We start from the raw sequence: 25,144 nt of genomic DNA on the forward strand, positions 1-25,144 counted from the left end.
TATGTGCTTTAATATGGCAGCTTTAAAAGCTTCAAATGCCTCTCAAGTCATTGGAGCTAAGAAACTGGCTAGGATGTGAACTCAAGGTGTAGGATAGATACTGTGGGTGGGTTAAAGTTTAACATTCAGTTTAGGTGCCTATAGGAGGTATCTACAGGCATGCCAAGTGTCTCATGCAATAATTGATGGAGAGTTAGACAGTAGAGACAGAGGTGCCTAGAGACTGATTTTATCCAGCTGCAGTAGCTTCATGTGGCTGATCAGAGGAGTTGGTCCTCAAGCTCCGGTGGCTGCGTTAACCTAGGGGTAAATTCAGTTGTCTAAGCATAGGCAGTTAGTGCCATTTCTGATGCCAGATGATACCTGAAACTTCTGCACAGGGTTGATAGATACACCAAAGGATTGGTCTGTACCTTTCATACTTTTCTGGAGTGGCAGTTGAGGATTTGATGGAATACCTTGTGGGATCTCAGATAGCATGATTGGTTGATGAAGATAGAAGCTTATGCTCCAAATGTGTCTGCACTCAGCTAAATATTAGATTAATATGAAAATGAAATTCTTAATTTTAAAATTAAACCCACTCAGAGTTACGCAGAAGACTGACCTGAAGCCCCCTAAAAGTGGCTGGTGATCTGTTAGCTTTCATAATATCAGTCTATTTTAAATTATCCTTTTAGTGTGGAATATAGCACGCTACCAGGAATCAGATGATGACTGCCAAGAAACAGAAGTACATCAGTAGCACAGAATCTTGTGAGAGTGACACTTTCTTTTTACCAAATCCCTGTCACCTACAAATTTTGTTGAGGTGATTCTTTCCTCCTGCTGTTACACGTTGAGGGAGCTCTTTAAAAGCACTCCTTGATTTCTTCTTTCCTGGTTATTTCCCAAATTGTTTGTGTTAAGGTATTGACTAAAGAAAGTTAGGTGATTAAAGGGTTAGCTGCAAGTCACTGGACCCTTTTCCATGTTTTTGCATGAGATATATGACATTCTTACCAGATATCAATCCAAGGATATTGCTATAAAGGGGGTGATTGATTTTTTTTTCCCCTGGGGAAACGAGAGCTCCATGGTCTATTTCTGTGCTTCCTGACCTTTACAGTATCATCACTATGTATGAAGCACTGTAGATCCATCTTGCCATCTTGTTCTTCTACAGCCAAAGGAGCTTACTGCATATATTTTCCCTCTCAGTCTCTCAACATAGTTCAGTGCAATTTGCTTCTATTGAACAAAATCCTGAACTCTAACTAGTCTATTTAGTTTACCTTTTAAAATCTGGTGACAATTGTGCGTGTAAAATCAGAAGAAACTATATGGCCCTATAAGATCGGTGCTGGTGATACTTTCAAAGATCTATTCTGCAGCCTTGCCCCTGTCTGGTAAACATGTAAGATTTCTACGTATTTATTACTGCACAGAAAACTACACTGTATTGGCAAGCTAGTTGTAAAATGAAGATAAAAGATCTAGTCATGTAGCAAGTGAGCCCATTCCTGAAACTTGAAAAACACAACTAAACTAATAAACATGCTGGCAAAGATTGTAATGCCGTATTAAATAACATTAAATATTTGAAGGTCTAGTGGTAAATCTTCATCTCCTTTTCAGTCATTATTCCTTCCTTTCTTTCCCACTGTAAAGGGTTTGGTTAGAAAACAACCTGTGGTGTGTGACCCCTTGACTTTAGTTTTAAATTGTATAGAAATCTATTGAATCCTTGTTTTGGAATATATGGGAGTAATTAAGGGTTTATGTCAGAAATATCCCCTTGAAAAGACGAAACAGCACTTTGTTGCACACAATTTGCTATGAAAGCAGGGCACAGAAACTGACTGTTTAAAGCAGAAATTATTGCATTTTCTGTTTTTACATAAACACAAATATCCTAAAAATCCCCTGTAAGGAGAACTTTCCCCTACGGGATAAAATGGAATTAAAATAGTGTCAATAAATTGTGTGAGAGACTGTATCTGTGCATTGATAGTCTGTGCATGCAGGATAAGAACATTGACTGCCTGCTAATCTATTCCCAGATGGAGGTGGATGCAGACGAGAAGCGCCATCGCACACGCTCCAAAGGTGTTCGAGGTATGTCTCTTGCTTCAGTAAATCACTCAAGGCCCCTGCTCAGGGTGACCTTCATCCTCCAGAATCTCTTTGCACGATTCATTCTGACCCTTGCTTTTACACAACCTTTCTGGTAATTTTCTGTAGAAGAGGGGTACTTGTAATAGATGATAAATTTTTATATGTTTTCCATCTCTCTGCAGTTCCCGTGGAACCAGCCATACAAGAGCTGTTCAGGTTAGTGCTCTGAGTGTAAAATGTATCCCCATTAGCAATTTAGAAAATTCATGCCTTTTAATGGGTATAATGCACTTTCAAGTTCATTGGTGGTTTGCTCATGCCCTGCTGCACTGATGAAATTAATTCCCTCGAGACTTGCTAATAAAAAGCATCCCCTCTTTTTTTTCCCCTTCAGTTATTTGATTTCTCTTTCTGTCTTGGTTGCCCTCCATCTCTGTAATACCTAGTCTGCCTGCTTTTAGTATAATCTTTCTGCAGCACACCAACACCTATATAATTAATTCTCTCTTTTGCAGCTGTCCCACGCCTGGCTGTGATGGCAGTGGTCATGTTAGTGGCAAATATGCAAGACACAGAAGGTAATATCTGTAATTTTTCATAATTTAGTGAAGAGACTTGGTAAACAAGTTATCCGGCATGACCTTGATAAACCAAACAATGATAAAAATTAGCAGTTACATATTCTAGAAACCATTTAGAGTCAGGGTTATTTTTTCTTTTTGAATGTCACAAAATTTAACTCCCATTTTTGCTGAGACTGGCTCTCATTGTCAATCTTCTCTCAATTTTTGCATACAGTTCTCTTGCTTATATGTTGCAAATTAAGATTTGGCCCCACTTACCCGTTGGTGCTCATGCTCATGCTATTTAATGTGTTTCATAGCTGAATGAAAAAGAGTTTCTGAGCATTTTAAGTTCAATGATCAGGTTAGACTCAAAGCAAAGCTTAAGGCAACAATAAGACTTCAGTGTTCAAATGTTATACTGTATTATAAATACCTTTACTTCAGTTTCTAGACTATGAAATGTGGAAACATCTCCTTTAAAATTTTTTTTCCAGCTGTTTATGGTTAATAGTATACAAGGTAGCATATGTTTTGCATACTGCATGTGCTACAAATTAATTCAGACCTCAATCTTTACATTTCTGTGTCGGTGTTCAGTAGTGTTGTACATCTGTCTAAACACCATTCTTTTCCTGAATCATTTGTCCATGATTTTTTAAAATATTTTTAGAAATTAACATCTCTAGAATATATGTATTTTTCTCTCGTTGCTGTGCATTTCATTTGACATATTTTATACAGCAGCCCATTGCAGGAGATGAAATGGCTGATGTTTAGGCCATCTCTTTTCTGAATTGAGGGAAGTGTTCAAACCAGTGTTAAATTATCCTGAAACTCTAAAGAGTTTTGTTCATTCTTGATTTTTCAGCTTATAAAGCCCTTGTGGTGTTATAAGAGTAGATATTTCACACCAAATCTGATTACTACATGAAATGGGCATATGCGGTCTAGGAATTAAATTGAAATTATACATTTGGGGTTAAGGCATTTATTTGAAATACGAAAACATACTGAACAGTGCCACTTACTACACTCATGTCCCTTTTTTCTTATCAGTGAATGAGGCTTAGGGACAAGTCCAGAAAACACTTTCAGAATTAGACCAAGAGCAGTGATACTAGAATTACTTTGAATTACATTTAAACTGTATAAACTATAAAATAATTATTCACACTTATTTTCTTAATCTTCACTCATAAGAGCAGTAACATTTTTGTTGCTATTTGAAGGCTTTGGTTAGATTGGAACACTGATTTAGGAAAAGTATCCAAAAGAATTATTTTTAAATTCAGTTGTGACTTCTCATTTCAAACCATAGTTTTCTTTTGTCTGCTTTCTTTATGGAAATACAAGCCTCACAAGTAATTAAAGAATGGCACTAAATCCTTCTTTTCCCTCAGAAATCCCATACCTGTCAACAGTTAAGTGATATGATTATAATGGCCTTTCTAGTTACAAGATTATGGGTACATACATTTCTTTACACTTCATGGAATTTCTATGTAGATATCAAAAACATACAGAAAGAAACTATTTAGCTTGAGAAATTCTGACTTTTCTTCTGAATTGCTCTGGAGGTAGTGTCTGTGTTTGTATAAGATCACCCTTTTGGGTGGGGTTTGAAAAGATTACATGCAGTTTTAAGATGATAATTCCATATTTTGCTTTCTTGACATGATTCTGGTATGTCAGTACACGAACAGACTGAATCTCAGAGCTGTTAATTAAATGAAATTTTGGGCAGATGCGATAAGAATAAAAATTGGAAATACATCAAAAATTCCTTTTTTTCTACAAAAGAATTTGTTGGGCTTTTATGTTTTCTTGTCACCATGATTGCCAATCCACTAATCAAAATATATTTAACCAATATATGTCCTATTTAATGTAAAAACACAGAGTTCTTTGTTGAGGTTTACAATGTACATTTATCAAAAATTTCTGTTTTCTAGAAGTGAAGCACTATTTATTCACAACCAACACCTACTAAATTTACCTTTTTGAAAGAATTTGAAGGAATTTTGCTCTTTTTCTATTTTGCTATATGGGTGGGAAAGACCCTCAAATATTTCTTCCAAGGAAATCAGACTGTCGTAAAAATTTGATGTGTTCAGGGGATTGCATATCTCAGCTGATGCCTAACAATTCCGTTTAGACCTACAGAGCATTTTAATGAGGTTAAGACCTTTTCATTCACAGTATCAGACCAGCTCATTATTAGGAATGGAATGCATTTGCTTCCACTAGATGTAGGAAGAGCTCTCCAAAATTCTGTTTCTTCTAAAATGTCTTAAAGTCTCTGGAATTCCAGGTGTTTTTTTGGGGGGAATTTTTTGGCTTTTTTTTTTTTTGTTGTTGTTGTTGTTTTTGGTTTTTTTTTGTTTTGTTTTTTGTTTGTTTGTTTGTTTTTTGTTTGGTTTTTTTTTGTTTTTTGTTTGTTTTGGGTTTTTTTGGTGGTTTTTTTTTGGTTGTGTTTTTTTGTGGGTTTTTTTTGTTTGTTTTGGTTTTTGTTTTGGTTTTTGGGGTTTTTTTTGCGGAGGAGAGTTGTTTTGGTTTTTTTTGCTTTGTTTTGGTTTGGGTTTTTTTTGTTATTATTGTAATTGTATCTTTGTGACAGTGAAAACTCATCCTCAGGTAGTACATCAAGCCTGAACTGAAATAAACAGATTCTTTCACATTTTCAGATAGATTCAGGGGATGAAATGTTGTTCAGCTGATAAAATATTAGGTAGAATTTAAAGGAGAGTTTTACCACAGGTTTTTGCCATGGTTGTATTTTTAATTAGGAAAGAGCTTCAATGTAGGTTTACTAAGGGAACAAGCAGACTTTCTACACCAGTGATATTTTGAGGTGTATGAAAACACAGGACTAGAACTAGGAAGGGTAACAGTGGTAAGAGCTTGTTGTATCATTTCCATCTCCTTGATGTTTTTCTTTGTGTCAAATCTCAGTTGGAAGGGAAGCAAAACCTTGCAAGACTTGGTTGGTAGCTTCCTCCTGGGTCTTAAGTTCAGTGCCTGATGTTGGCTTGTTGGCTGGACATGCTAATAGACAGCTTAAATGGACAAGTTTCTCTAGAGGGCACTTTAGGCCAGAATGCTGGGATCTCTAAAATTAGTATGGTGAAAGCACCTCTGTCCAGTGGCTGCATGGAAAGGTCAGAAGAATTAACATCCCAGTTTGGGCACTGACGAGAAGTGCCCAAAGTTGGATAGTGTGCCTGCATTACTAGAGCAGACGTTATTTTTTTTTGGGTTTTAGTAATGTCTGGAAACCTGAAGCTAACATGGACCCTCTAGTGCTGTCCATGGCACACAGCATGAGCCAATGCCTCAAGGTTAGAGTTTACACAGATAGAACTCCAGTTGTTTATGTTTCAAAGCACCTGAGGCCAACTGAACTGAAAAACAAAAAGAAAACAAAGGTTGTGAAAGATCTGAATGCAAGATAGAAAAAGAAAAAAAAAAAAATCAAGAGCCACAAACCTGTTCAGATAGTGGTGGAGACAAGAGAAGAATCAAGAGAAGCATTCAAATCTTAGGAGTGAAAACCAGAGCATCTCCTGGGCCATGCCTCTGATGCAGGTTGTTTTAATCCCTTGGTAGCTGTTCAGGCCCATTGTGCATAGCAGCATAACAATGAACGCTGCTCTTATACCTTCAGTACTGTGAAATGATTTTGAACAATAAGCTTGGTCCAGATCCTTGCATACTTATAGCTGTGAATAATCCATCTGTATATATAGCAGTGACTCTAACCAGACCAGGAGGGTGTTCCCACAACTGTGTTTTCAGGATGCCTTTTGCCTTAAGCATCTGAAGAAGAGCGTAGATTCAAGTGTTCTTTCACTGCAATTAGAAGAAACTTTGCCAGTTTCATTAATCAGCTTCAGAGGCAACAGGAATCACATTCTATGCATACAAATACAAATGTAAAAGTGAGTCCAGTTCCTGGTCTGTTCTGCAGGTGCAAATTGTTACTCTGGAGTAATTGAGTGCAAACTGGCCTGTGTTATTTACTGAGGAGATGTGAATGATGGTTTCAGAAATATTGCACTTTACTTCATTGCTCTCCATTTAGCATCTTTATAAAACAATGTCATATACCAAATAGGTGCCAATGATTTGCCATATAAGCAGGTATGTAGACACATCATAAAAATCCTAACTAGATTCCATTAAAAAATACTGATTGCATACAGTGGCTTATTTAAAAGCTTCTTAACAAAATAGTTTCTTTTTTTTTTTTCTCAAGTAACAAAAGCAATTAGATTCTGTAATGGATTCATCACTTTCTAACTGCCACGTTTCTAAAATAACAATCTAACAAATACTATTCTACATATAGCATATATTCTAACATAATAGTCTAACAAATAAGAGACCTAAAAAAAAATCTTAAGGTAGTAGCATAGCACTATGTATATTCATTTAGGATTCTTTTAGAGCACACAAGAGGGTATATTTGAAAACGGATACATCCATTGTATAGAAGTTAAAGCAAACCAACTGTGGTCTGAAAAAATTTGCATAACATTTCAGTGAAGAATGTTAAGACCAAATGATAAACCCTTCATATTTAAAATGGAAATACTCACATAGCTTTTACTATATCATCAATTTCAATTTGATTGCTGAAAATAAGAATTCAGATAAAATAAAGCAACTTAAACATTTCATCTGCCATGGAATTTTTCATGCCTTTTCTTCAGGTCATATTTTATTTGTAAAAGATTTCATTAATTACTGTCACAATGTCTTGCAAAAAAAAAAAAAAAAAAAAAAAAGGCTAGTGTTTCAACCAAAGAGGAGTCATAAAATGATGTGCATATCTGTCATGTATGAATTGTCCCTAACTTTATGGAATACATTACATTTTAATTTTCTACCAAATTTTATGATACTACCCGTTCTTTATTTCTTTACTAGGCTGTCTCTGGTTTATTACATTATACGGATAGAATTATTTAGACTATCTTTTAATTTTTAGGCATGAGATTTGTCACTTCATATAACAATTTGAATTTATAAATACCTTAGAGTTTAGCATTGCTGTTTTGATTAGGAAAAGCCAAACAAGTATCACTGTATTGCTTTGACATTATATACTGTATTTTAGTCTACGTATTCTAACAGAGCAGGTGAAATAATTCAGGCCCCCAAACTTGGAAATTAAAAGGCTCAAATATTTCTCTGTTATTAGAAAATTATTGAATTTCTGTGCCTTGTTGTGCCATATTTCTTATTCAAATTTTTTCATTTCATATACCTTTTCACCCACCAGTTTGATTGCCATGGCTGCAGCCGTGGGTGAATAATTGCCTGTCTTCACAGGAGCATGTTCTGGAGCTAAAGTCGAGTGCTTGCTTCCTGATGTATGCCTCATTTGGATTCTGCCGACAGCCTAGGGGCTGTATTATTCATGCCTTGACAGATAGCACTCACTAAAAGCATTGGAACAGGGCCAGGTACTGGCAGAGAGATAGTGGAGCATTGCAACTTGCAACCGAGAGGAGCATCTATAATACAAAAAAGAGAAATCCTCATACCTTCCTTTTACTGGTCTCACTTTGATGGAGAATTCATTTGCATCAAAATAAAATACCCTAAAAATAAATACATTTTTTCTAAACCACGCTTCAAAGTTTAACACAATTTTCCACATTTAATTGCAAAGCTGATTTTAATTAGTAAGGCCCTGCATGTGAAAAATGAAGATTCACTTGGGTGAGTGTAACACATTGCAGTGTCTGCTGAATGCTCTAATTAATGTATGGCTGCTGTACAACAGGGTGCACTGTGGGATATTTATGAAAAATTCTGTGCACGCAGCCAGTCTATCTGTATTTTAGTTCTTGAATCACAAGAATAAATAACTTTTCCTCCTCTATTCTTTATGAGACATCATTGTGCATGCCATCACCCTATCCATAAACTTTATGGCATGCCTGTCCTTTTTACTATTTGTCAAAGATATTATAAATCAGAAGCTAGGACATACATATTTTAACATTAATTTGATAGCAGAGCATGGTTGCATGCTGTGCGGAACCAGTGGTCCACTGATGCTTTTGTGCTAAAACCTAACCACAGAGCAGTGAGGTCCTTACTGTTGCTTGCTTTCATGATACTGTGAAAAATCCCACAGGATGCTGGAAGTATAGAGAAATGTGTATTCCTTTATCTCTCAGCTGATAGTCAACCTTTATTATAGTGTTTTTTATGATAAAATGATTTGCTGGATATTTATCTGAGGAAATATTCTGACACTGTTGGTGAAATTTAATTCCATTTTCTTTAACAGCAATATTTGCTAAAGTCCTTGGTAAGTCGTGGTTAATACCAAGAATAATATTATAAATATATTTATATGAAGTAGTTCACAGTTCAGGGTTTGTAAAAAATGTTAATAGATGAAGCTTCATTGCTTTGCTAAATCCAGCTAAAGAGATATAAGTAAGCGAGTAAATAAATGAGTGCAAGAGCATAGGGATTTTCAAACAGAACACCGCAAACAATAAATAATTGTGCTGACAGAGAATCCATAATGTATTAGAGGTCTGTATTGGCTGCTGTCTGGATTCAGCAATAAATCCTTTGTCTGATTGTTGATTAATGATTAGAAAGGTACAAAGCTGGGTCTAAACCATCGAGCAACTATCAATTGCAACTAGCAATTGGTGTGAAGCTCTGCATGCTAGTGGCTATTGTGTAGAGGTGACTACACAAAGGAGCCACAGCTCAATTAGTCCCAACACCATCTGGATTGGGAGTAGCTGTTGCAGTGGCAACAAGTTGCAGGGCCCGTGAGTACTAGGAGTACTAGGCTTATAAAGGTACTAGGCTTATAAAGGCAGGGGAAAGAGAGTAAATCAGTGGCATGGAGAGTGTTGACCTAACTGTGCAGCAGCAGCAGCAGCAAACAGCAAATTTAGGATGTGCTTTCTGCAGTGGGTGCCCTGGCTTGTGCGTTGCTGAGATTATATGCTCCTTTTCTTTCAAATGGAAGGTGCTGAGCATATTTCTCAGGCAGCAGTCCACTTGCAGCCATGGGGTTTTCTGTGGGCGTATCTGTCTGGAGATGTCCCTGTCAACCACAAAATAAATGAAGACCATGCAGAAAGTATCAGAAAGAAAATTAAAAAACAAAAGAACACAATATCCAGTAGTACTGTGGATATAATTTCCCCAGCAAGATTGTGGAAGTAGCTATACACATTTTCCCTTTGCCTATGGGAAATTTATTTGGTTGGCCTGGTAGGTTTGCTGAGTACATTGTATTCTCTTAGGAGAGAAATAAATCGTTTGAGGTTGAATAACTCGTGCTTTTCATTGTGGAAAAGAGTATCCACAGAGTTGATTCGCACATGGTACACAAGACGTTTCATCCCACTATGCCTGTTTCCCCATTTGTAAACAGCAAGCAAATTTTAGGCATCATGAAGTGTAAAGATGGAAGAATGTATGGGGGATTATTACAAATGTAGTAAAAAGACAAAAGTCTGGCTCTGATGTTTATCTGATATTTAAATAAAGATCTGTTGAATGGTCATCAATGTCAGGTAAAGTCTAACTTTACAATTCAGTGCTTTTTTGATTAAAACATTTTTCTGGATCCTAGAGCAAAATTAACTGATTTGTCATGATAGAACAATTTTATATTTAGAATCTAGTCTAGTTTCCCGATGTCATAATTTGTCAATTATTTCTACAGTATTTCTTTTAAAATATTGATTCTGAGGTTTGAAAAGCTGGAGGTATTTAAGAAAATATTTTTATTAATATGTATTCTAGTGAAAATGCAGTGACAGTTTTTAACCTTAAGACTAAACCATAAAAGCCACAAGCAAGGTAGTGCGCTGACTTTAGGGTGCTATGGATCTGCCTACATATTCCTTCCAGCAGTTCTGAGCGGCAGCCGTAGCTACTGTGTGTAGCTATGAAAAATGGCCTGTGCATTGGAGCATCCTAAGTAAGAGCTTTAGAGACAGGAGAATTTACTGGTGAGTACTGGCAGCTGGATGGACAGGGAACCCCATCTTATTCCTTGCTGCAGTGTCCACATAAACACAAAAAACACATAGGTTTGAAAAAGTTCTATCTGTAGGTGGCACCCATGCTATCAGAACAGGGTTGCTGTGCTCTATTGTTCTCCGTCTCAGTGAAAATGATCTGAACTCTGCCAGAATCATCAAAAAGGAGGTAGGAGAAACCATATATGTAATAAATAAATAAAATTATAGCTATCTTTTCTTTCAAATTTTCATATTTTATGAGATCAAGCACCTCAGATATTACCTGAGCTAGCAAAAGAAAATGAAGAACATAAGAAACCAACTCAAATATGAAGGAGGCCTAAAAATACTCCATGATGTGTCTTTAAAGACTTCTGCTGGGGTTTTTCAATAAGTTGAGACAGCCCTTTCAAAGACATCACTTCTTATTAGTGGTTGATATGAAGTACTGCTTCCAGTGGTGTCAGCTCAGGACAGGGGAAGGAGAGGTAGTCCTGAGCATCTTCGATGGCAATAATAAATCTAAAAAAATACATCCACAGAATTAAAAGTGCCCAGGGGATAGATAGCTCCTGAAGACATCCTCAGCACTTTACAGCCTAGGACACTGTAAACAGTGATAACTTCAACCAGGTGACTGGACCTATAAAGTTGGTTTTCTGGCTATTCACCTGAATTACCTTCCCTGGAAAATCTTAAAGCTTACTGATGGCATGCAAAGGGATTGCAGAACCTAATGTCCTTTTGTTATTTGCAAGAACTAGTAGTGTCTTGTAAGTATCCATGGAAGAGTGTAGAAGGGGTTTAATGCCTAAAAGAAAATATTCCTGTGATTGAAATTAGGGCTGTGTCTCAAATCCATGAATTATGATAAAATTGGAAATACTTTAAAATATACTGAGATAGGACAGGATGTGATTGGCTTTAGATGCCAATAACAGTAATTTAAAAAAAAAAAAAGGGTTTTTTACCTTCAGTTTCCTGTGACTGGGGGAGATTTCTCTACCATCACTTTTTTATTTAAAGTAATAAGCAGGCCACTGAATTGGATGCACAAGTAGAGATGACTGCTTTCTATTCAGCTGATTCTTGTGGAAGAAATTCACCAAGGATTAATTCAACTGCTGCTGTTTTTCACCCTCTTAATGTCTCCAGGAGAAAATCTTACCTGTACTTGATGAATTGGGAATGGGTGTTTGGAAAAAAGGCTAGAGCTAAAAGTTGGCATGCATTCAACTTCTGCCTTAAGTCCAAAGGGTGCACTCTGATCAATGCTCTCTTCTTTTGTGTCCAGCTCTGAAGTCACAGTGGAACTGTACTTTAAACATTAGTCTTGTCCAAATCAAGAGTCACAGAATTGTTAAGGTTGGACAAAAACCTTTGAGCTCATAGAGTGCAACCATTAACTCAGCAATGCCCAGTCCATCACTAAACCATGTCCCCAAGTGCTACATCTAAACATCTTTTAAATACCCATATCCCTAGTGACTCAAACACTTCCCTGGGCATCCTGTTCCAATGCTTGATAATCCTTTCACTGAAGAATTTTTTCCCAGTACTTAAACTTCCCTGGCACGATTTAAAGCTGTTTCCTCTCATCTTATCACCTGTTACTTAGAAGAGACCAACTCTCACCTGTCTATAACCTACTTTCAGGTACGTTTTTGCCTTCAGCCTCCTTCTCTCCAGCCTCTACAACCCCAGTTCCCTCAGCAGATCCTCATCAGACCTGTGAAAACATTTATTTGGGCATCTTGATGCCATACTATGTCCATAGCACAGATAGTTTATCTTTAATTTCTCCTCTGCTTATTCCAGTGTAGCAAGTTCTTTTAAAACCCCCCCAGTTAGTGATCTGTACAAAAATGCCACTCGCTCTCCCACTGTTTTCTTGTCAATAGTTTTAAGATTTTATCTGGATTTGGTTGGAGGTGTTTTCTCCCATCTTCTGGGAACTTGCATTCTATACTATAAAGAAGTTAAGATGTCAGGATGCTTGCATTCTTTTTTCTTCATCTGTATTCAAAAGGAGAGGGAAGGATGTAGTTTTGTAACTTTGAGCAGTCAATTGGAGACAGAAGGACGCCATTTTCAGTCCCAGCATTAGCACTTCATATAGGAAACAGTCATTTTAGAGACAAACTGAATGAATCCTTCGCTGGTGGTAAAGTACTGGTAGTAAAGAAGATGTCAGTGTTTTGTTTTGCATGAAGTGTGAGAAGTGTGTACTCTAAACCTGGAGTATTATGAAATCTCATGAGAAAGCAGTCTTCTGAGAAGTGTAAAACAGATCTTCAGTTACCCCTGGCAAAAGAAGATATTAAACACAAATTGCTCACGCATTTCTGTGTGTTCTAGATTAGATAATGGCTAAGGCTGCGTTTGTGGTTTCTCCCCTGACCATCTCCAAGTCAAAAGACCGATTTTATCTCTGTTTCTGTGGGAAGGAAAAAAAAAACTAAAAAAGGCTTCAAGTTATTAATTCCAGGAGTGGAAATCCCCCTCTACAGAAAATACCTTCTACCAGCCTGGATTACAATGTCTAAACTTTGCTGTGTGTTAAGTGCCTACATGTCCCTAGGTACTAGAAGAGGAGCAAACATACCTCACTTAGATGTCAGAATTTCACTGTGCAGCTATGCATAGAAACAGAGCTGTAATGCTTCTGCTCCCTTGATAAACCAGGAGTTCGTGACTCTGCTACCACACAAGAAATTTGCATCCCTGACAGAAGTTGAGTCACGCCTCTGAATTCTACTCCAGTGTCTCTTGCTTTAGACCATCTTTTTTATATCAAAAGTTCATTTTTACAAAAATTACCAAATGTTTTATTGTTATTTAGTATTTGCCAGGACAGTAAGAAAAATGTACTAACATTGCTTACATTTAATGTAGACCTTGCTTGGGCATGGTTTCTTCTCCAATGATGAATGAGGATTAATGGTTTGTTGGTTCTTGGTAACCATATGTACGATTTCAGGAGAAGGGGACAAGCAAACTGACATCTCAGACAAGAGGATGTGTCACACATCATGACATATGTGATTGATTTTCTCTGACATGAGTCTTCTAGATGTTTGCATGACAGTAGCTACCACACAAAACCCCCTGGTTTTGAAATTTATTTCTCATAAAATTCCATGTATATCCCATACTTTGCGAAAGGAAGTAGAAGGTACAGAGCCCCAGTTGAGATGGGTGGCTAAGTGCAGCCAGTTAACCAGGGAAACTGTATTTTATGCTTGTAAAGCTTTTTCAACTGTTAATTTTAAAACATTTCACAAATGTAACTCAGTAGGCTCAGACTGTTTTGCAGTGTTGAGTACTTGATTTCAATGACACCAAAGGTCATATCGCTTATAAATTGTAATATGTTCATAACACCACATTGACTCACAAGACTGGTTGTAGCAACTTTCTGCCAGCACACATTTATAGGGCACAGGGCTTGGAATAAAAAGAAAAAAAATAATAGATTGTTTTTCTGTCTGAAAATGTAGGAATGATTGTGACAGAATGTAATGGCGTGACTTTATTTTGATTGGGGCTTTGGAATTAACATTTCTAGTTCTTAAAACAAAGACACTTAGCTCCTCTTTTTAGTCCTGTGTGGCATAAGGAATTACCAGCTTTACAGTTTTTCTGTCCCTTCCACAATAGTGAATTTGTTTCAGTGCTTCTGGCAAGGCAAGTGTACTACTTTCTGAGTTGCAGTACTGTCTCTGCAGCATCTAGGTGTTGCTTGGAAATACTGACATTCTCAGAACTGACATGGCCTGGCTTTGCTTGGCTTGTGTGACCTAAAGAGATCACAGAAAAGGACAGACTGGGAAACTGAGTCAGAGTTATAAAACAAATACCATTTTAGAAAGAATGCAAATAAATTCTGACTGCTGTGTTAACTTCAAACCTTGGCAGTCAAGCTTGCAGCTTCCAGTTATGTTATTAAAAGGATGTAGAAGGTAGGACTGAAGAGTTAAAATGGAATTTAATAAAAGTGGAACAACTTATTAAAATATCAGCATTTAATCAAAACTATGAAACAGAGAAAACACTTAGCTTTTTCTGTGTACTGTAATTGTTGGTTGTTCTTTAAAAATTAAAGCAGTCCATCAGACTTAGAAATCAGTCCAGTGGAGAGCTTGGTAGAACAGCAACAGAACTGTCATGGTTAGTTTAGATTTGTTACAAGCAATTTTTTATTTTTTTGTTTATTAGATATACTATAGGTTAAACTGATCTCTTTTGTAAGCAGGAATTGAATTTCATTCCTCTTACACCAGCGCACTTTGTAATGATGTTGCTCTAGAACTCCATAAGAAACCGCAAACTCAGAAATACAAAAGTTTATTGGCTGGTCTGAGAAATAGGGATAATGAGATTATACCAACATTTTTTAAGCAAAAAAGAAATTTAGAATCACCTGGTGAAGAGTCAGGAACAATTTACCTACTGACTGCATTGCAATATTACTTTGCGTGATATCAGATAATTTGAAGTGACATCATACCTATGGTGCTTTTCATTCCTACCTTCAAAACTTTCCTGGTATTTTTAACACAAAGTGTCATCTTGCACCTGGCCCACCTTCTGTTTAATACATCTACCAGTCAATTAGAGATGAGACAACAGTTTTCCCCCATTAAATTTCTACATCTTGGATTTTCATGAGAAGCATTTTGCAACATATAAATCAGAAAATAAGCACAAAATTTTAGAGCACAACTATAAGTAGACCTTTGGTACTGAAATTGAAGACAAGGATCCACAAAATTACCACGTCTGTAGTTGACCAAACTTGTAATAGAAAACCAATTTGTGTATTTCCAGAAGTGGTATTCTCTATTCCAGCAGGTATTCCTCTCTATTCCAGCAGGTATTCTCTGCTCACACTAACATGCAGGTACCTCCTTTCTATGGCCAGCATAGCAGTCACACCCCTTTCACTGAACAAATTTGTGGTAGTTGTGCATCCTGGACCAGCAGTGTTACTTAGGAAGCAACATACTGCTTTGGTTTTTCCACTAGCTTCAATGCAAGCATCATGTTAATTCTCAAGCCAGAGCCATACCAAAATGATGAAGGTGAAGACTGGCAATGATCCTTCTGTCCTGGCTATCGAAGTCAGGCCTTTGAGCAGAAGTGTGAGGTTTTTTACAGAGAACAAAACTAAGTTAGTCTGATGGTTAAAGGACTGCTCTAGAGGAACCAGATTTGGAGCCATAAGAGGTTGTTTGGGTAAAACCAGCCAACCAACTAACCAACCAACAAAAAAACAACCAAAAGCCCAAAGAAAGAAAAAACCCCCCCCCCCCAAAAAAAAAAAACAAAAAAACACAAAAAACAAAACAACAACAACAACAAAATTAAGAAAAAAGATAAGGTGTTCAATTTGTTTGACAATTTTTTCAACCTTGATAAAATTGTCAAATTGTTGTTAAAAAGAAAAAAGTCAGATAACAATAGCACATCACCTGTATCAAAACAGAAAACAATAAAGTAGCCATACATATTACAGGCATGACTTTCTACCCGAATCAGAAAGTGTCTTTTTTGGATTATGAGTCATATTTTCAAGATTATGCCTAAGTCAGAGTTACAAGTACATGCAGACATCAAAAACACAAAAACTATTTTAGAAGCATTCTTTTCATAATACTTCATAGCTCTTAGTATGGATATAGCACATGATTGCTCTTGTGACTCCCAGGCTTATATACCTACATGTTTTCAGTGGGGAATTTATTATCTGAGGAACTTATGGCCTGTGATGTTGCCATAATTATTATCATGATAGATCCCCAGATATAAAGAGAACACTTTTAAAAGTAACTAACTATCTCACTGCTAACCAAATTTCAGTGACGTGCTAAGGATCAAATACCTCAAACTGTTAAAAAAAATTAAAGTAACCTTTGAAGTGGCACACACTTTCTACAAAGTTGGCATTTATCTTTTAAAACTGAAGAATCTTTTCCCCCTCTTGCCATCTTCCTGTTACACATTCCTACCTCAGTCATTTCTCAATTTTACTCTTTGGTCCTTGGACAAGAGCATAATTCTGGACCTTTTGCTATTCAGTCTTGCTACCTTTCCTGCCTGTGCATCCTTAAAACTGAGCAGCTGAAATTCAGAGAATGACAACTGCCACATTTCTCTTTAAAATCTAGCCATAGGAGGTATATTGGCAGCAGATTTTCAATGGAAAATGCCATTTCCTCCCACAGCCCAGCTGCCACATTTAAACCATGCTGTGTGGGGCTTCCACTCTCTTGGGAGGCTATTTTCATTTGCCTTCAGAGATTCTTCTACAGTCTAATGGAACTCACTGTCAGCTATAAAAAGCAACATTATATGCCATAGTATTTTTTTTTAATTGTGATATGACTCAAGTTGAAGCCTTCTTATTCTGCACTAGAATGTGATGGAATTCAGTTTGACTTTTTTGTTTGGGTTTTTTTCACCTGTACCGACATCCTTCCTTTCATCAGATATATCAAAAAATACCAGATTAAAGCAAAGCCATTTAGACTATTGTTTTTTAAAGCCATTGGTTTTTAAAGTTATGTGATTAACCTAGGAGGTAAGCTTTCATTTTAGAGTATTTCTAATTCTCCTAATAATGAAAAATTAAAGCTGAAAAACATCAACTGAACATGAGATATAGATTTGTCCTTTGAGTCTGCCAACAGCTTGAACCAGTTTCTTTATGATAGGTAAGCTTGTCACTTAGTGGAAATACTACCTGCAAGACTCCCTAATACTAGATCAAAGCAACTTCTGTGTGCTGCTAAAGGACACTAGTTCAGTAGATTATTATCACAAACAAATAGATGCCTTTCAGGGTGTAAGTCATGGCAGAGGGAAGAGGTTCTCAATTCTTTAACAAGCAGAATTTAGAATATTTCACACTTGAATGACTCCTAACCAACCGTGCAAGACACAGAGCAGTATCCTGTGGCTTAAGCTGGAGGTGAGACTGGTACATAAGCACTGAAGTGTTTGCAGCTTGTATCACTTTGATTTTGTCATTTTTTTCCTGTAATTTCAGATGTTTACTGATGACGGTCTTGTGTTAGAAGGCTGCTCCACATCATTATTCCTTTCCACTGGTTTTATTCTGTAGCTGTTAGCTTTTTTGATCAAGTAAGAATCTTATTGCTGTAGTTACAGGAAATTTTTTGTATCCTATTTCTCAATTCTACGCCATATGTCTTTCTTAGTTAAAATTAAGTTGGGAGTCAGTGCTATTGTGTGTCTATACAGAAATGATGAGAAGATTATTTATGATAGGAATCAGTAGCTGATTCACTATAGTAGCCCTGCATTATAGATGTGATAAAATGACAGCATACTCTATTACTCAATACTTAAGTACATGCTGGAATGATAGTTTGGTCTGTTGTGTTGATAAATATGATCCATCAAGTCTAAGGGTGTTGATTCTCCTAATAGGTATGTTTTCAAATGATGGACAGTATAGCTACATGAACCACCCTTGATTTCTAGCAGTTTATTTTCCTTGGTTTTTGAATGCTTGAACATAGCATGCTGAATTGCTTAAAGGAAATCACATTTAAAATATTGGAATATAAATATTTTGTATCATGTTCAAGGCTCAAACATTGTGACTGTGCAAAAATATTTTGTAACTGATAAATGCACTCTTGTAGCGTATTCTGAGCCTTTCAAATTGGTCATGATTGATTGTGAACTTTTTAATTTTATGCTATTATAATGAAAAATAAATAAACTGGAATTTGCCCTTCCCTCTACCTTTAAACAAAGTTGTCATTATCACTGAGGCTGAAAACACAGGATACACACAAATCTGGACACCTTGATTACTCTAGATGATGCTTTTATTCAACTCAGTGTAGCCAACATAATTTTCATCTCGGTAGAAAAATAGAAGGTTTTCTTTCCCAAAGTTTTTCTTCAAATTTATATATATTCTTTTAGATAAATATGGACTTCAGGATTTTGATTTAGTGCAGAAGTCAGTGTTCCTTGAGTTAGTGCAGAAATGGTCACTGACTCTGCATGTCCCCAATTTTATGTGTCTGAGTTGCATCTAAATCAACATCAAAGTGCACAGAATCAATAACCACTTAGCAAAACTTGATTATGTGTATTTCATCTAATGAATCAATGAGTCATTGAACCTGTGGTCTTTGCACTATCCTGCACTCGTTGATCAGCCCCAGTATTCAAGGATCTGGCAACAAGACATTATCAATTGTGTCTTCTTGCTCTTGAACACACAGTTAAGTTGGGTATTTGCCATCCCAAGATTAGAGGGAAACTCCAGATTTGTCTGATATTGGAGCATACAGGTAGTCTTGAAAAGGTTGTGAAGCTATAGGGGGTGAATTATTCAAGTTAAGTGACGCAGCAGCTGCAAAAAGGAAAGAAACAGTTTTTTGGGTTTCTCATTATGAAGGTATTTTGGTATGTGGTTTTACATTCTATTAGGTATTGTCTTTATTGAATCTAGACAGACAATTGAAAAAGAAAAGAGAGAAAAATTCTTGGCCTTGTCTCACTTTTAACAGATTCTTAAGTGTTAGGAGTACAATCACCAATATCTCCCTTTATTGTCACTACGCAAAGTGTCAAAGAAAGATAAGATGAATAGCCTCCCAGGAGACTCCTGTTTCTCTGCCCTGAGTTATGAAGGCTTGACATGTGTAGACTGAGGTTTTGGAAGCCATGAGGTAGATGAGAGAGGAACCCTGCCAATGTCATCATAAGTCATGGGGCAATCAAATATTGTATAGATTTAGTTGTATAAATACTTCAATAACTTGAATAATCAACAACTGCAGGACATGTACTTATGCTGCCACATAAGTTTTTAGCCTCATTATGTGTTACATGTATTTTTTGTATGTTGCTTGAAATGAGCTCTCCATGGCTGAGAGTTTTCCCCTGTATTTGTACAACACATAGAAATACATTGCTGTGCCTCATTTTCCTTCACTGACCAGCTGTTGTGTTCAACCAATGAAATAAACTTGTTTGAATGGATTGGTTATTGCAAATCTTAAAGTTTCCTTTTAGTTGTCATGTCCCAAGAGCAGAGGTTTTGGTGATGGGTGAAATGATCTCACCAGCCAGAGGGCAGGGTAGTTTGTCAGTGGTCCTCCCAGGATGCAGTAACACCAGTTTGGACTTCTAGTGAAATGTGGTGGGGAGACACTTCATGTGGAGATGTATAGAGACCAATGAAATAAAAGATTCCTGCTTTGACTTAATTTACTTTGACTGTATTAACTACATCAAAGCTATTCTACTTAATTTGTTTAAAAATACATATTTCAATATCTGAACTTCTAAAAGAAAAAATACTTGAGTCTTGACCTCCATCATTTACTTCTGGTACATGATTCTATCTCATATAATTTTTACTTTTAACTCTTTTGGCAATGCTGGTTTGTAAGTACCAGTTCACCTTTAATGTTTTAGTTAAATATTTCTATACACAGGTGAATCTGTGGTATGTTCATGGTTATTCTTATGTTTAAAAAGGCTGTGACATGCAAAAGGATAGAGTTGGCTTTTAAAACTCCATGAAGAAAGTATCACATCTTCCTCTGCCTTTTGAGATCCAGCATGTTTCTGGTCACTTCTGTAATTTTTCTTACTGTTCCATAATGTGGAAGAGTAAATATTTGCAACTCCAGAAGGAAAAGCAATTTGAATGTTCAACATTTCACTCATTCCCATCACTGCAGCTTGTGCCTATTAAGGTAAATTAATAGTTTTCACTGAACTGAATTACTATTGTATACATACCTAAACTGAAAAGTCAGCAAAGTTCTATTTGGTACAAATAAATGAAGTAAAGATGATGTGTTTTGATAATGCACATATAAAAGCACTTCCTGCTTATAAATATCTGATTTATTTAATCAGAGGCAGAAACTCATGAGAAAGCCTGAAATACAGGAAAACTGTATAGATGAGTTTACTGTATTTTAAAAGATATTTGTTAATATAAATTATAATTTAAATACATAAAAGCATATTAATTTGGTCACACTTTTAAAAAAGTATTTAAGCATGTGAAACCAGATTTTCCAAAGCACTGTCTCTGGATTAGTGCCCTAACCCCAACTGAGAAGACAGAGGTTCGGGCAGTCATTCTGTAAGTGGCCTTAGATGCCACGGTGCTTGGCAGTGCAATGGTTGCAAGAAGCATGCCTGATTCTGGGACAGTATTCAGGGCTCTGGCTCAGTTGCCAGCAGGCTCCTGGAAATGAGATTTTAGTAAGCCTGTCTTCTAGATTGGGATTCATAGCACATAGGATGCTAGCACAGGGAATTCTAATTCATCTGGTGGGAAGCACCAAAACCAGTGTGTCCCAGCTCCATCTTCTAGGCTGCAATTAGCCATCTCTAAAGTAAAAGCCCCAAAACTCCATGTCTTGCTTGAACTTTGACTTGTTGCTTTTCCCATTTTCTCTTCTATAATTGTCACAGCCTGGGAAGGTTTGACTCAATACCTCCCATATTCAAAAAGAGTATGCAGGCATTATGTGGGGTTTTTGTGGGGTAGAAAAGATTCCTGACCAGTGTGGCTTAGAGAAGTAATTTCCCGCATTAAGTTTGACTTTCTCACCCTGCAGTTAGCATTGTCCACTGCTGCTCATTCCTGTAGCAAGTTGGCATACTTTAAGCAGTGTTCAAATATGGATGGAAAGTCATCTTCAACTGAAGGAGTTTATTCTTGCAATTGAGTAGGCAAATAGCTAGGTTGGAATTAATATTTTTTTTCTGAATTTATGATCATTCTTTTATTCCTAGCAATTCATTGATACAACTTCACCAGGAAAGCTACTAGCTCTTCTTTGTAATAGTCTGCTGGGAAGGGCTTCCTACATGACTGCAGGGAATTCAAGCTGTAGGGTTTGCTGGAATCTAAATATTTATTTTCAGGTCAACTTCCATCAATTGATGATATCGGCCCTTTCAAGCTAATAGTCACTGCCTTGAGAGTGTTTTAAAACATTGCAGTGTTATGCAAATTAATTAGATTTGCTCATTCTTAAAAGGCTGGATTTGTTAGAGGACTTACCTGAGAAAATGCCTGTTTCCTCAATACCCTGAAATTCTTCATCTGGAGGTGTGGACTTGGACGTTATCTAGCCCAAACCAAAAATAATACTTAACAATATCAAGTGGGATAAGTATAGATGCCTTGGGAACCTTCTGCCTGAAGCCTTAAGCAGAAGTTTGCTTCCAAGCACGTTCTTCCTAATTTGCTATTATAAAAACTGTACATGATAAAATTCTACCTCACACCCACTTCAGATACTGAAGTACTTAATTTAGTCTTTCTGATAACCTTATTAGGTATTTGTATGGCAAATTTTTAGCTTCTATTCCCTACCAAATGTTTTGGTTTCTGTTAACTTGAATTCTCACATTAAAAAAAAAGAATGAGAACACTGTTCCTAGGGACACTTCTTAGTTTGATAAAAGGTTTCATAAGACTTTTCAAAGTACTGCTAAGAAAGAAAATTATAACAATACTCCAAGAAAAAATATTATTCAGATTTAGAGCATAAGATTGGCATGATCTTATTTTTCTTCACTTGGATCTTATAGCATGAGTCATTGGAAATAACAGACTCAATAGAAAAGAGATACAACTAAAAAAAGAATGCTGGTAAACATAGAACATCGGAATTACTTTATCCAGACTGGATATTTAAAGTTGACTGAACTCTTAATAGTCATATAACCTCCCTTTCTCATTTTCTCATTTTCCTCTAAGAGGAGAACCTCCTCCAGAGAAAGGCGTCATGTTCCAATTTTGGTGTGTAATTTGTCATATTGTGGAGGGAAAAATATTGGTCAGTAATCTGATTTAGAAACCCTGTGTATTTATTTGAACTTATACTATGTATATTTAAATATATATGTTAATTGTTGTAGATTAGAAATAATAGCCATACTAATTATACTGAAAATTATATTATATTAATAATAAAATGTATTAAAAATCCATATATTCAAGTCTAGACAAGAAATACCTATTTCCTGAACTATACTCCTGCTGAGTGTATTAGTGAGTAGCATCATAACATTTTTAAAGGACAAAAATTGAATGAAAGTTAAAAAAAAATACCATAAGCCATCTTCTAACTAGGGACTATAAAGTTATATATTATTTGTTCCATTTTTTCAATTATTAATGTCTATATGTCCTCTTGGATCTTATCAGTATGAAATTCAACAACATTCTTTCCACAAGAATTATTCATGACAGGTTCCACAAACCAGAGATGACTGAGACACAGAGCAAAGCAGTGTAGAATATTTGAAAGTGTGTCTCAGGAAGCCCAGATATATACCCTGCTGAAAGCCAAGACAGCTGAAGCGTGAGGAGAAAATAAGACAAACACAGCTGACCAGGGAAATGCGAGGAGCAATGAAAGAATGGATAAAGGCAAACACGACACATAAATCAATGGGGTCAATGCTCTGAGCAGGGATAAACAAGTCTAAAAATAACCAAATAAGGGGATGATCACAGAAGCCAAAATTGAAAATGCAGAGAAAATTGCAGAAGCTGTAAGGACAAACAATAACAGCTTTCACAAATATATGAGGAGCAAGAGGTCAGCGGGAGAGACTGTCATCTCCATATGTGGGGAAGTCAGTGGAAGTCAGTGGCAGAGGCTGCTGGGAAGCCAGCGCAGCCTTCCCCTTGCTGTGCTCACTGGGAGACCACAGGGAGCACGCCAGAAACAGGGAGAAGTGTCCTGGAGGCAGAATCTGAAAATTAATGAAACAAAGGATGAGAACGGAGCAGGTTAAGAAAGAAAAAGAAAATAGGGCAACTACTAACAGTAGGCTTCAGGTCTGGTGGCCTGTTTCCCAGGTTTCTGAAACACGTGGTGAGGGTTTTTTAAACTCTTTCATCTATGAAGTCTGCAGTACATGAGGTACATATGAGCTGTGTGAGGTATACAGTTGAAAGGCAGAAGCAAGCTGGTGCAAGCCAGCATTGCAGGTTTTATATGAAAAATCACTGCAATGGCAGCTTTATCAAATATAAGTCCAAGTACAGACAAAACCAGATCGAGGGTTGCAGAATATCTGGTACAAATTAATTAGGAGCATTTACAAAAGCTGAGTTGAACTAGTGATAGGAAAAGGAGTAATGAATAGAAATTGGAAGAGAAGAAACTTAGGCTGGATAGGAGGAAGAAATATTTTGCTGTGAGTGATGAGGTTGTGGATCCCCCATCTCTGAAAATATTCAAGGCCACCTTAGACAAGGCCTTGAGCAATCTGGTCTAGTGGGAGGTGTCCCTGTCCATGGCAGAGGGGTTCAAATAGGTGATTTTTAAGGTCCCTTCCAATCTAAACCATTCTGTGATTCTTTGAACTAGCATAACCCATTTCGTTAGAAAAACTACATAATTTCCAAGCCTTAATGTTGGGTCCAACCATTACAATATACAAATACTTGTTTCTTGTAGTTGCTGATGTATCCTCAGTTTTAAATTCTAAGCGAAGACACTGACCATAGGTTCATAAAGATATAAATTAAAGTTCACAACTTTGCCTGAAGTTTGAGTTCCAAATAGTTACTTAATGAGATTTATAAAAGCATTGAAGTCATCACATAGCTAACTGGAATTGATTTCCATTGCCAGTTATGCACTTACCAGGGGGTCCTGAGTCCCAAGTAATGCCATAGAGTCTCACAAACTTTATATTGTGTAGAAGACCATAAAGATGGGACAAAATCTTAAAGATGACAAAAAGTGGCAGTGCGGATTTCTTTCTACCTTTGACCAAGGGCAGTTGGAAGTGGATGGTCTTCAAGGTCCCATCCAAACCAAGCCATTCCATGATTCTATGAAAAATTAAAGCTTGTATGGATGCTAGTGGGGAAAAATGTTCACAGTTACACATCTGTGGGTGCCCTTTTAGTTCAGGGCTACCCCAAGTGTCATCAGTGCAAAGTTCTGAGAAGGTTATAATAAGAGGAAGAAAGGAAATCCTGGAGATTTCTGGGGGTAAGCCTACTCACAACTTTGGAAATAAAGAATTTTGAGAACAAATAATTTAACAAATAATGGCATTGAAGAAGCTGTGGTGAGGGTAGTGTGCATCCAAAAGAGAAGGAACAGAAACCAAGAAAGCAAGACATCCATTCAGTGAATGTTAACCTGTCTGCCTAAATCATATTGAACTGATGTGCAAGTTCCTAAAAACTTCCTGAGCCCCAGGACGTGATCAACTCTTGTTTTCCAGGATGCAGCCTCTGTTAGACACCTAAGTGAAACAGATTCCTCCCTAATTATCCAGCCATTTTCCTCAGCACAACACACACTCTGAAATTCTAATTTTGTGGAAAAATTTATCTGCCTTCTCTCAGAGTGCCATGTGGAGAGTTTAAATAGGCAGCTGCTGAAACCCCATAGCACCAGGGAAAGCACCAAA

General features: G+C 36.7%; 1 protein-coding gene across 4 annotated transcripts in view; it reads left to right on the forward strand.

Moving 5' to 3' along the window:
• Positions 1 to 2,042: 2,042 nt before the first annotated feature.
• MYT1L (myelin transcription factor 1 like) overlaps positions 2,043 to 25,144 on the forward strand; it is a 128,377-nt gene continuing 105,275 nt past the window's right edge. For all 4 annotated transcript variants that reach the window (XM_041477889.1, XM_041477890.1, XM_041477887.1 and 1 more), the window contains exons 1-3: positions 2,043 to 2,097; positions 2,280 to 2,313; positions 2,613 to 2,675. In XM_041477889.1, the coding sequence (XP_041333823.1) occupies positions 2,043 to 2,097; positions 2,280 to 2,313; positions 2,613 to 2,675 (152 nt within the window). The remainder of the gene's footprint in view (positions 2,098 to 2,279; positions 2,314 to 2,612; positions 2,676 to 25,144) is intronic.

Source organism: Pyrgilauda ruficollis, unplaced genomic scaffold (assembly GCF_017590135.1).
Source record: "Pyrgilauda ruficollis isolate IOZ18807 unplaced genomic scaffold, ASM1759013v1 scaffold42, whole genome shotgun sequence".
Lineage (NCBI taxonomy): Eukaryota > Metazoa > Chordata > Aves > Passeriformes > Passeridae > Pyrgilauda > Pyrgilauda ruficollis.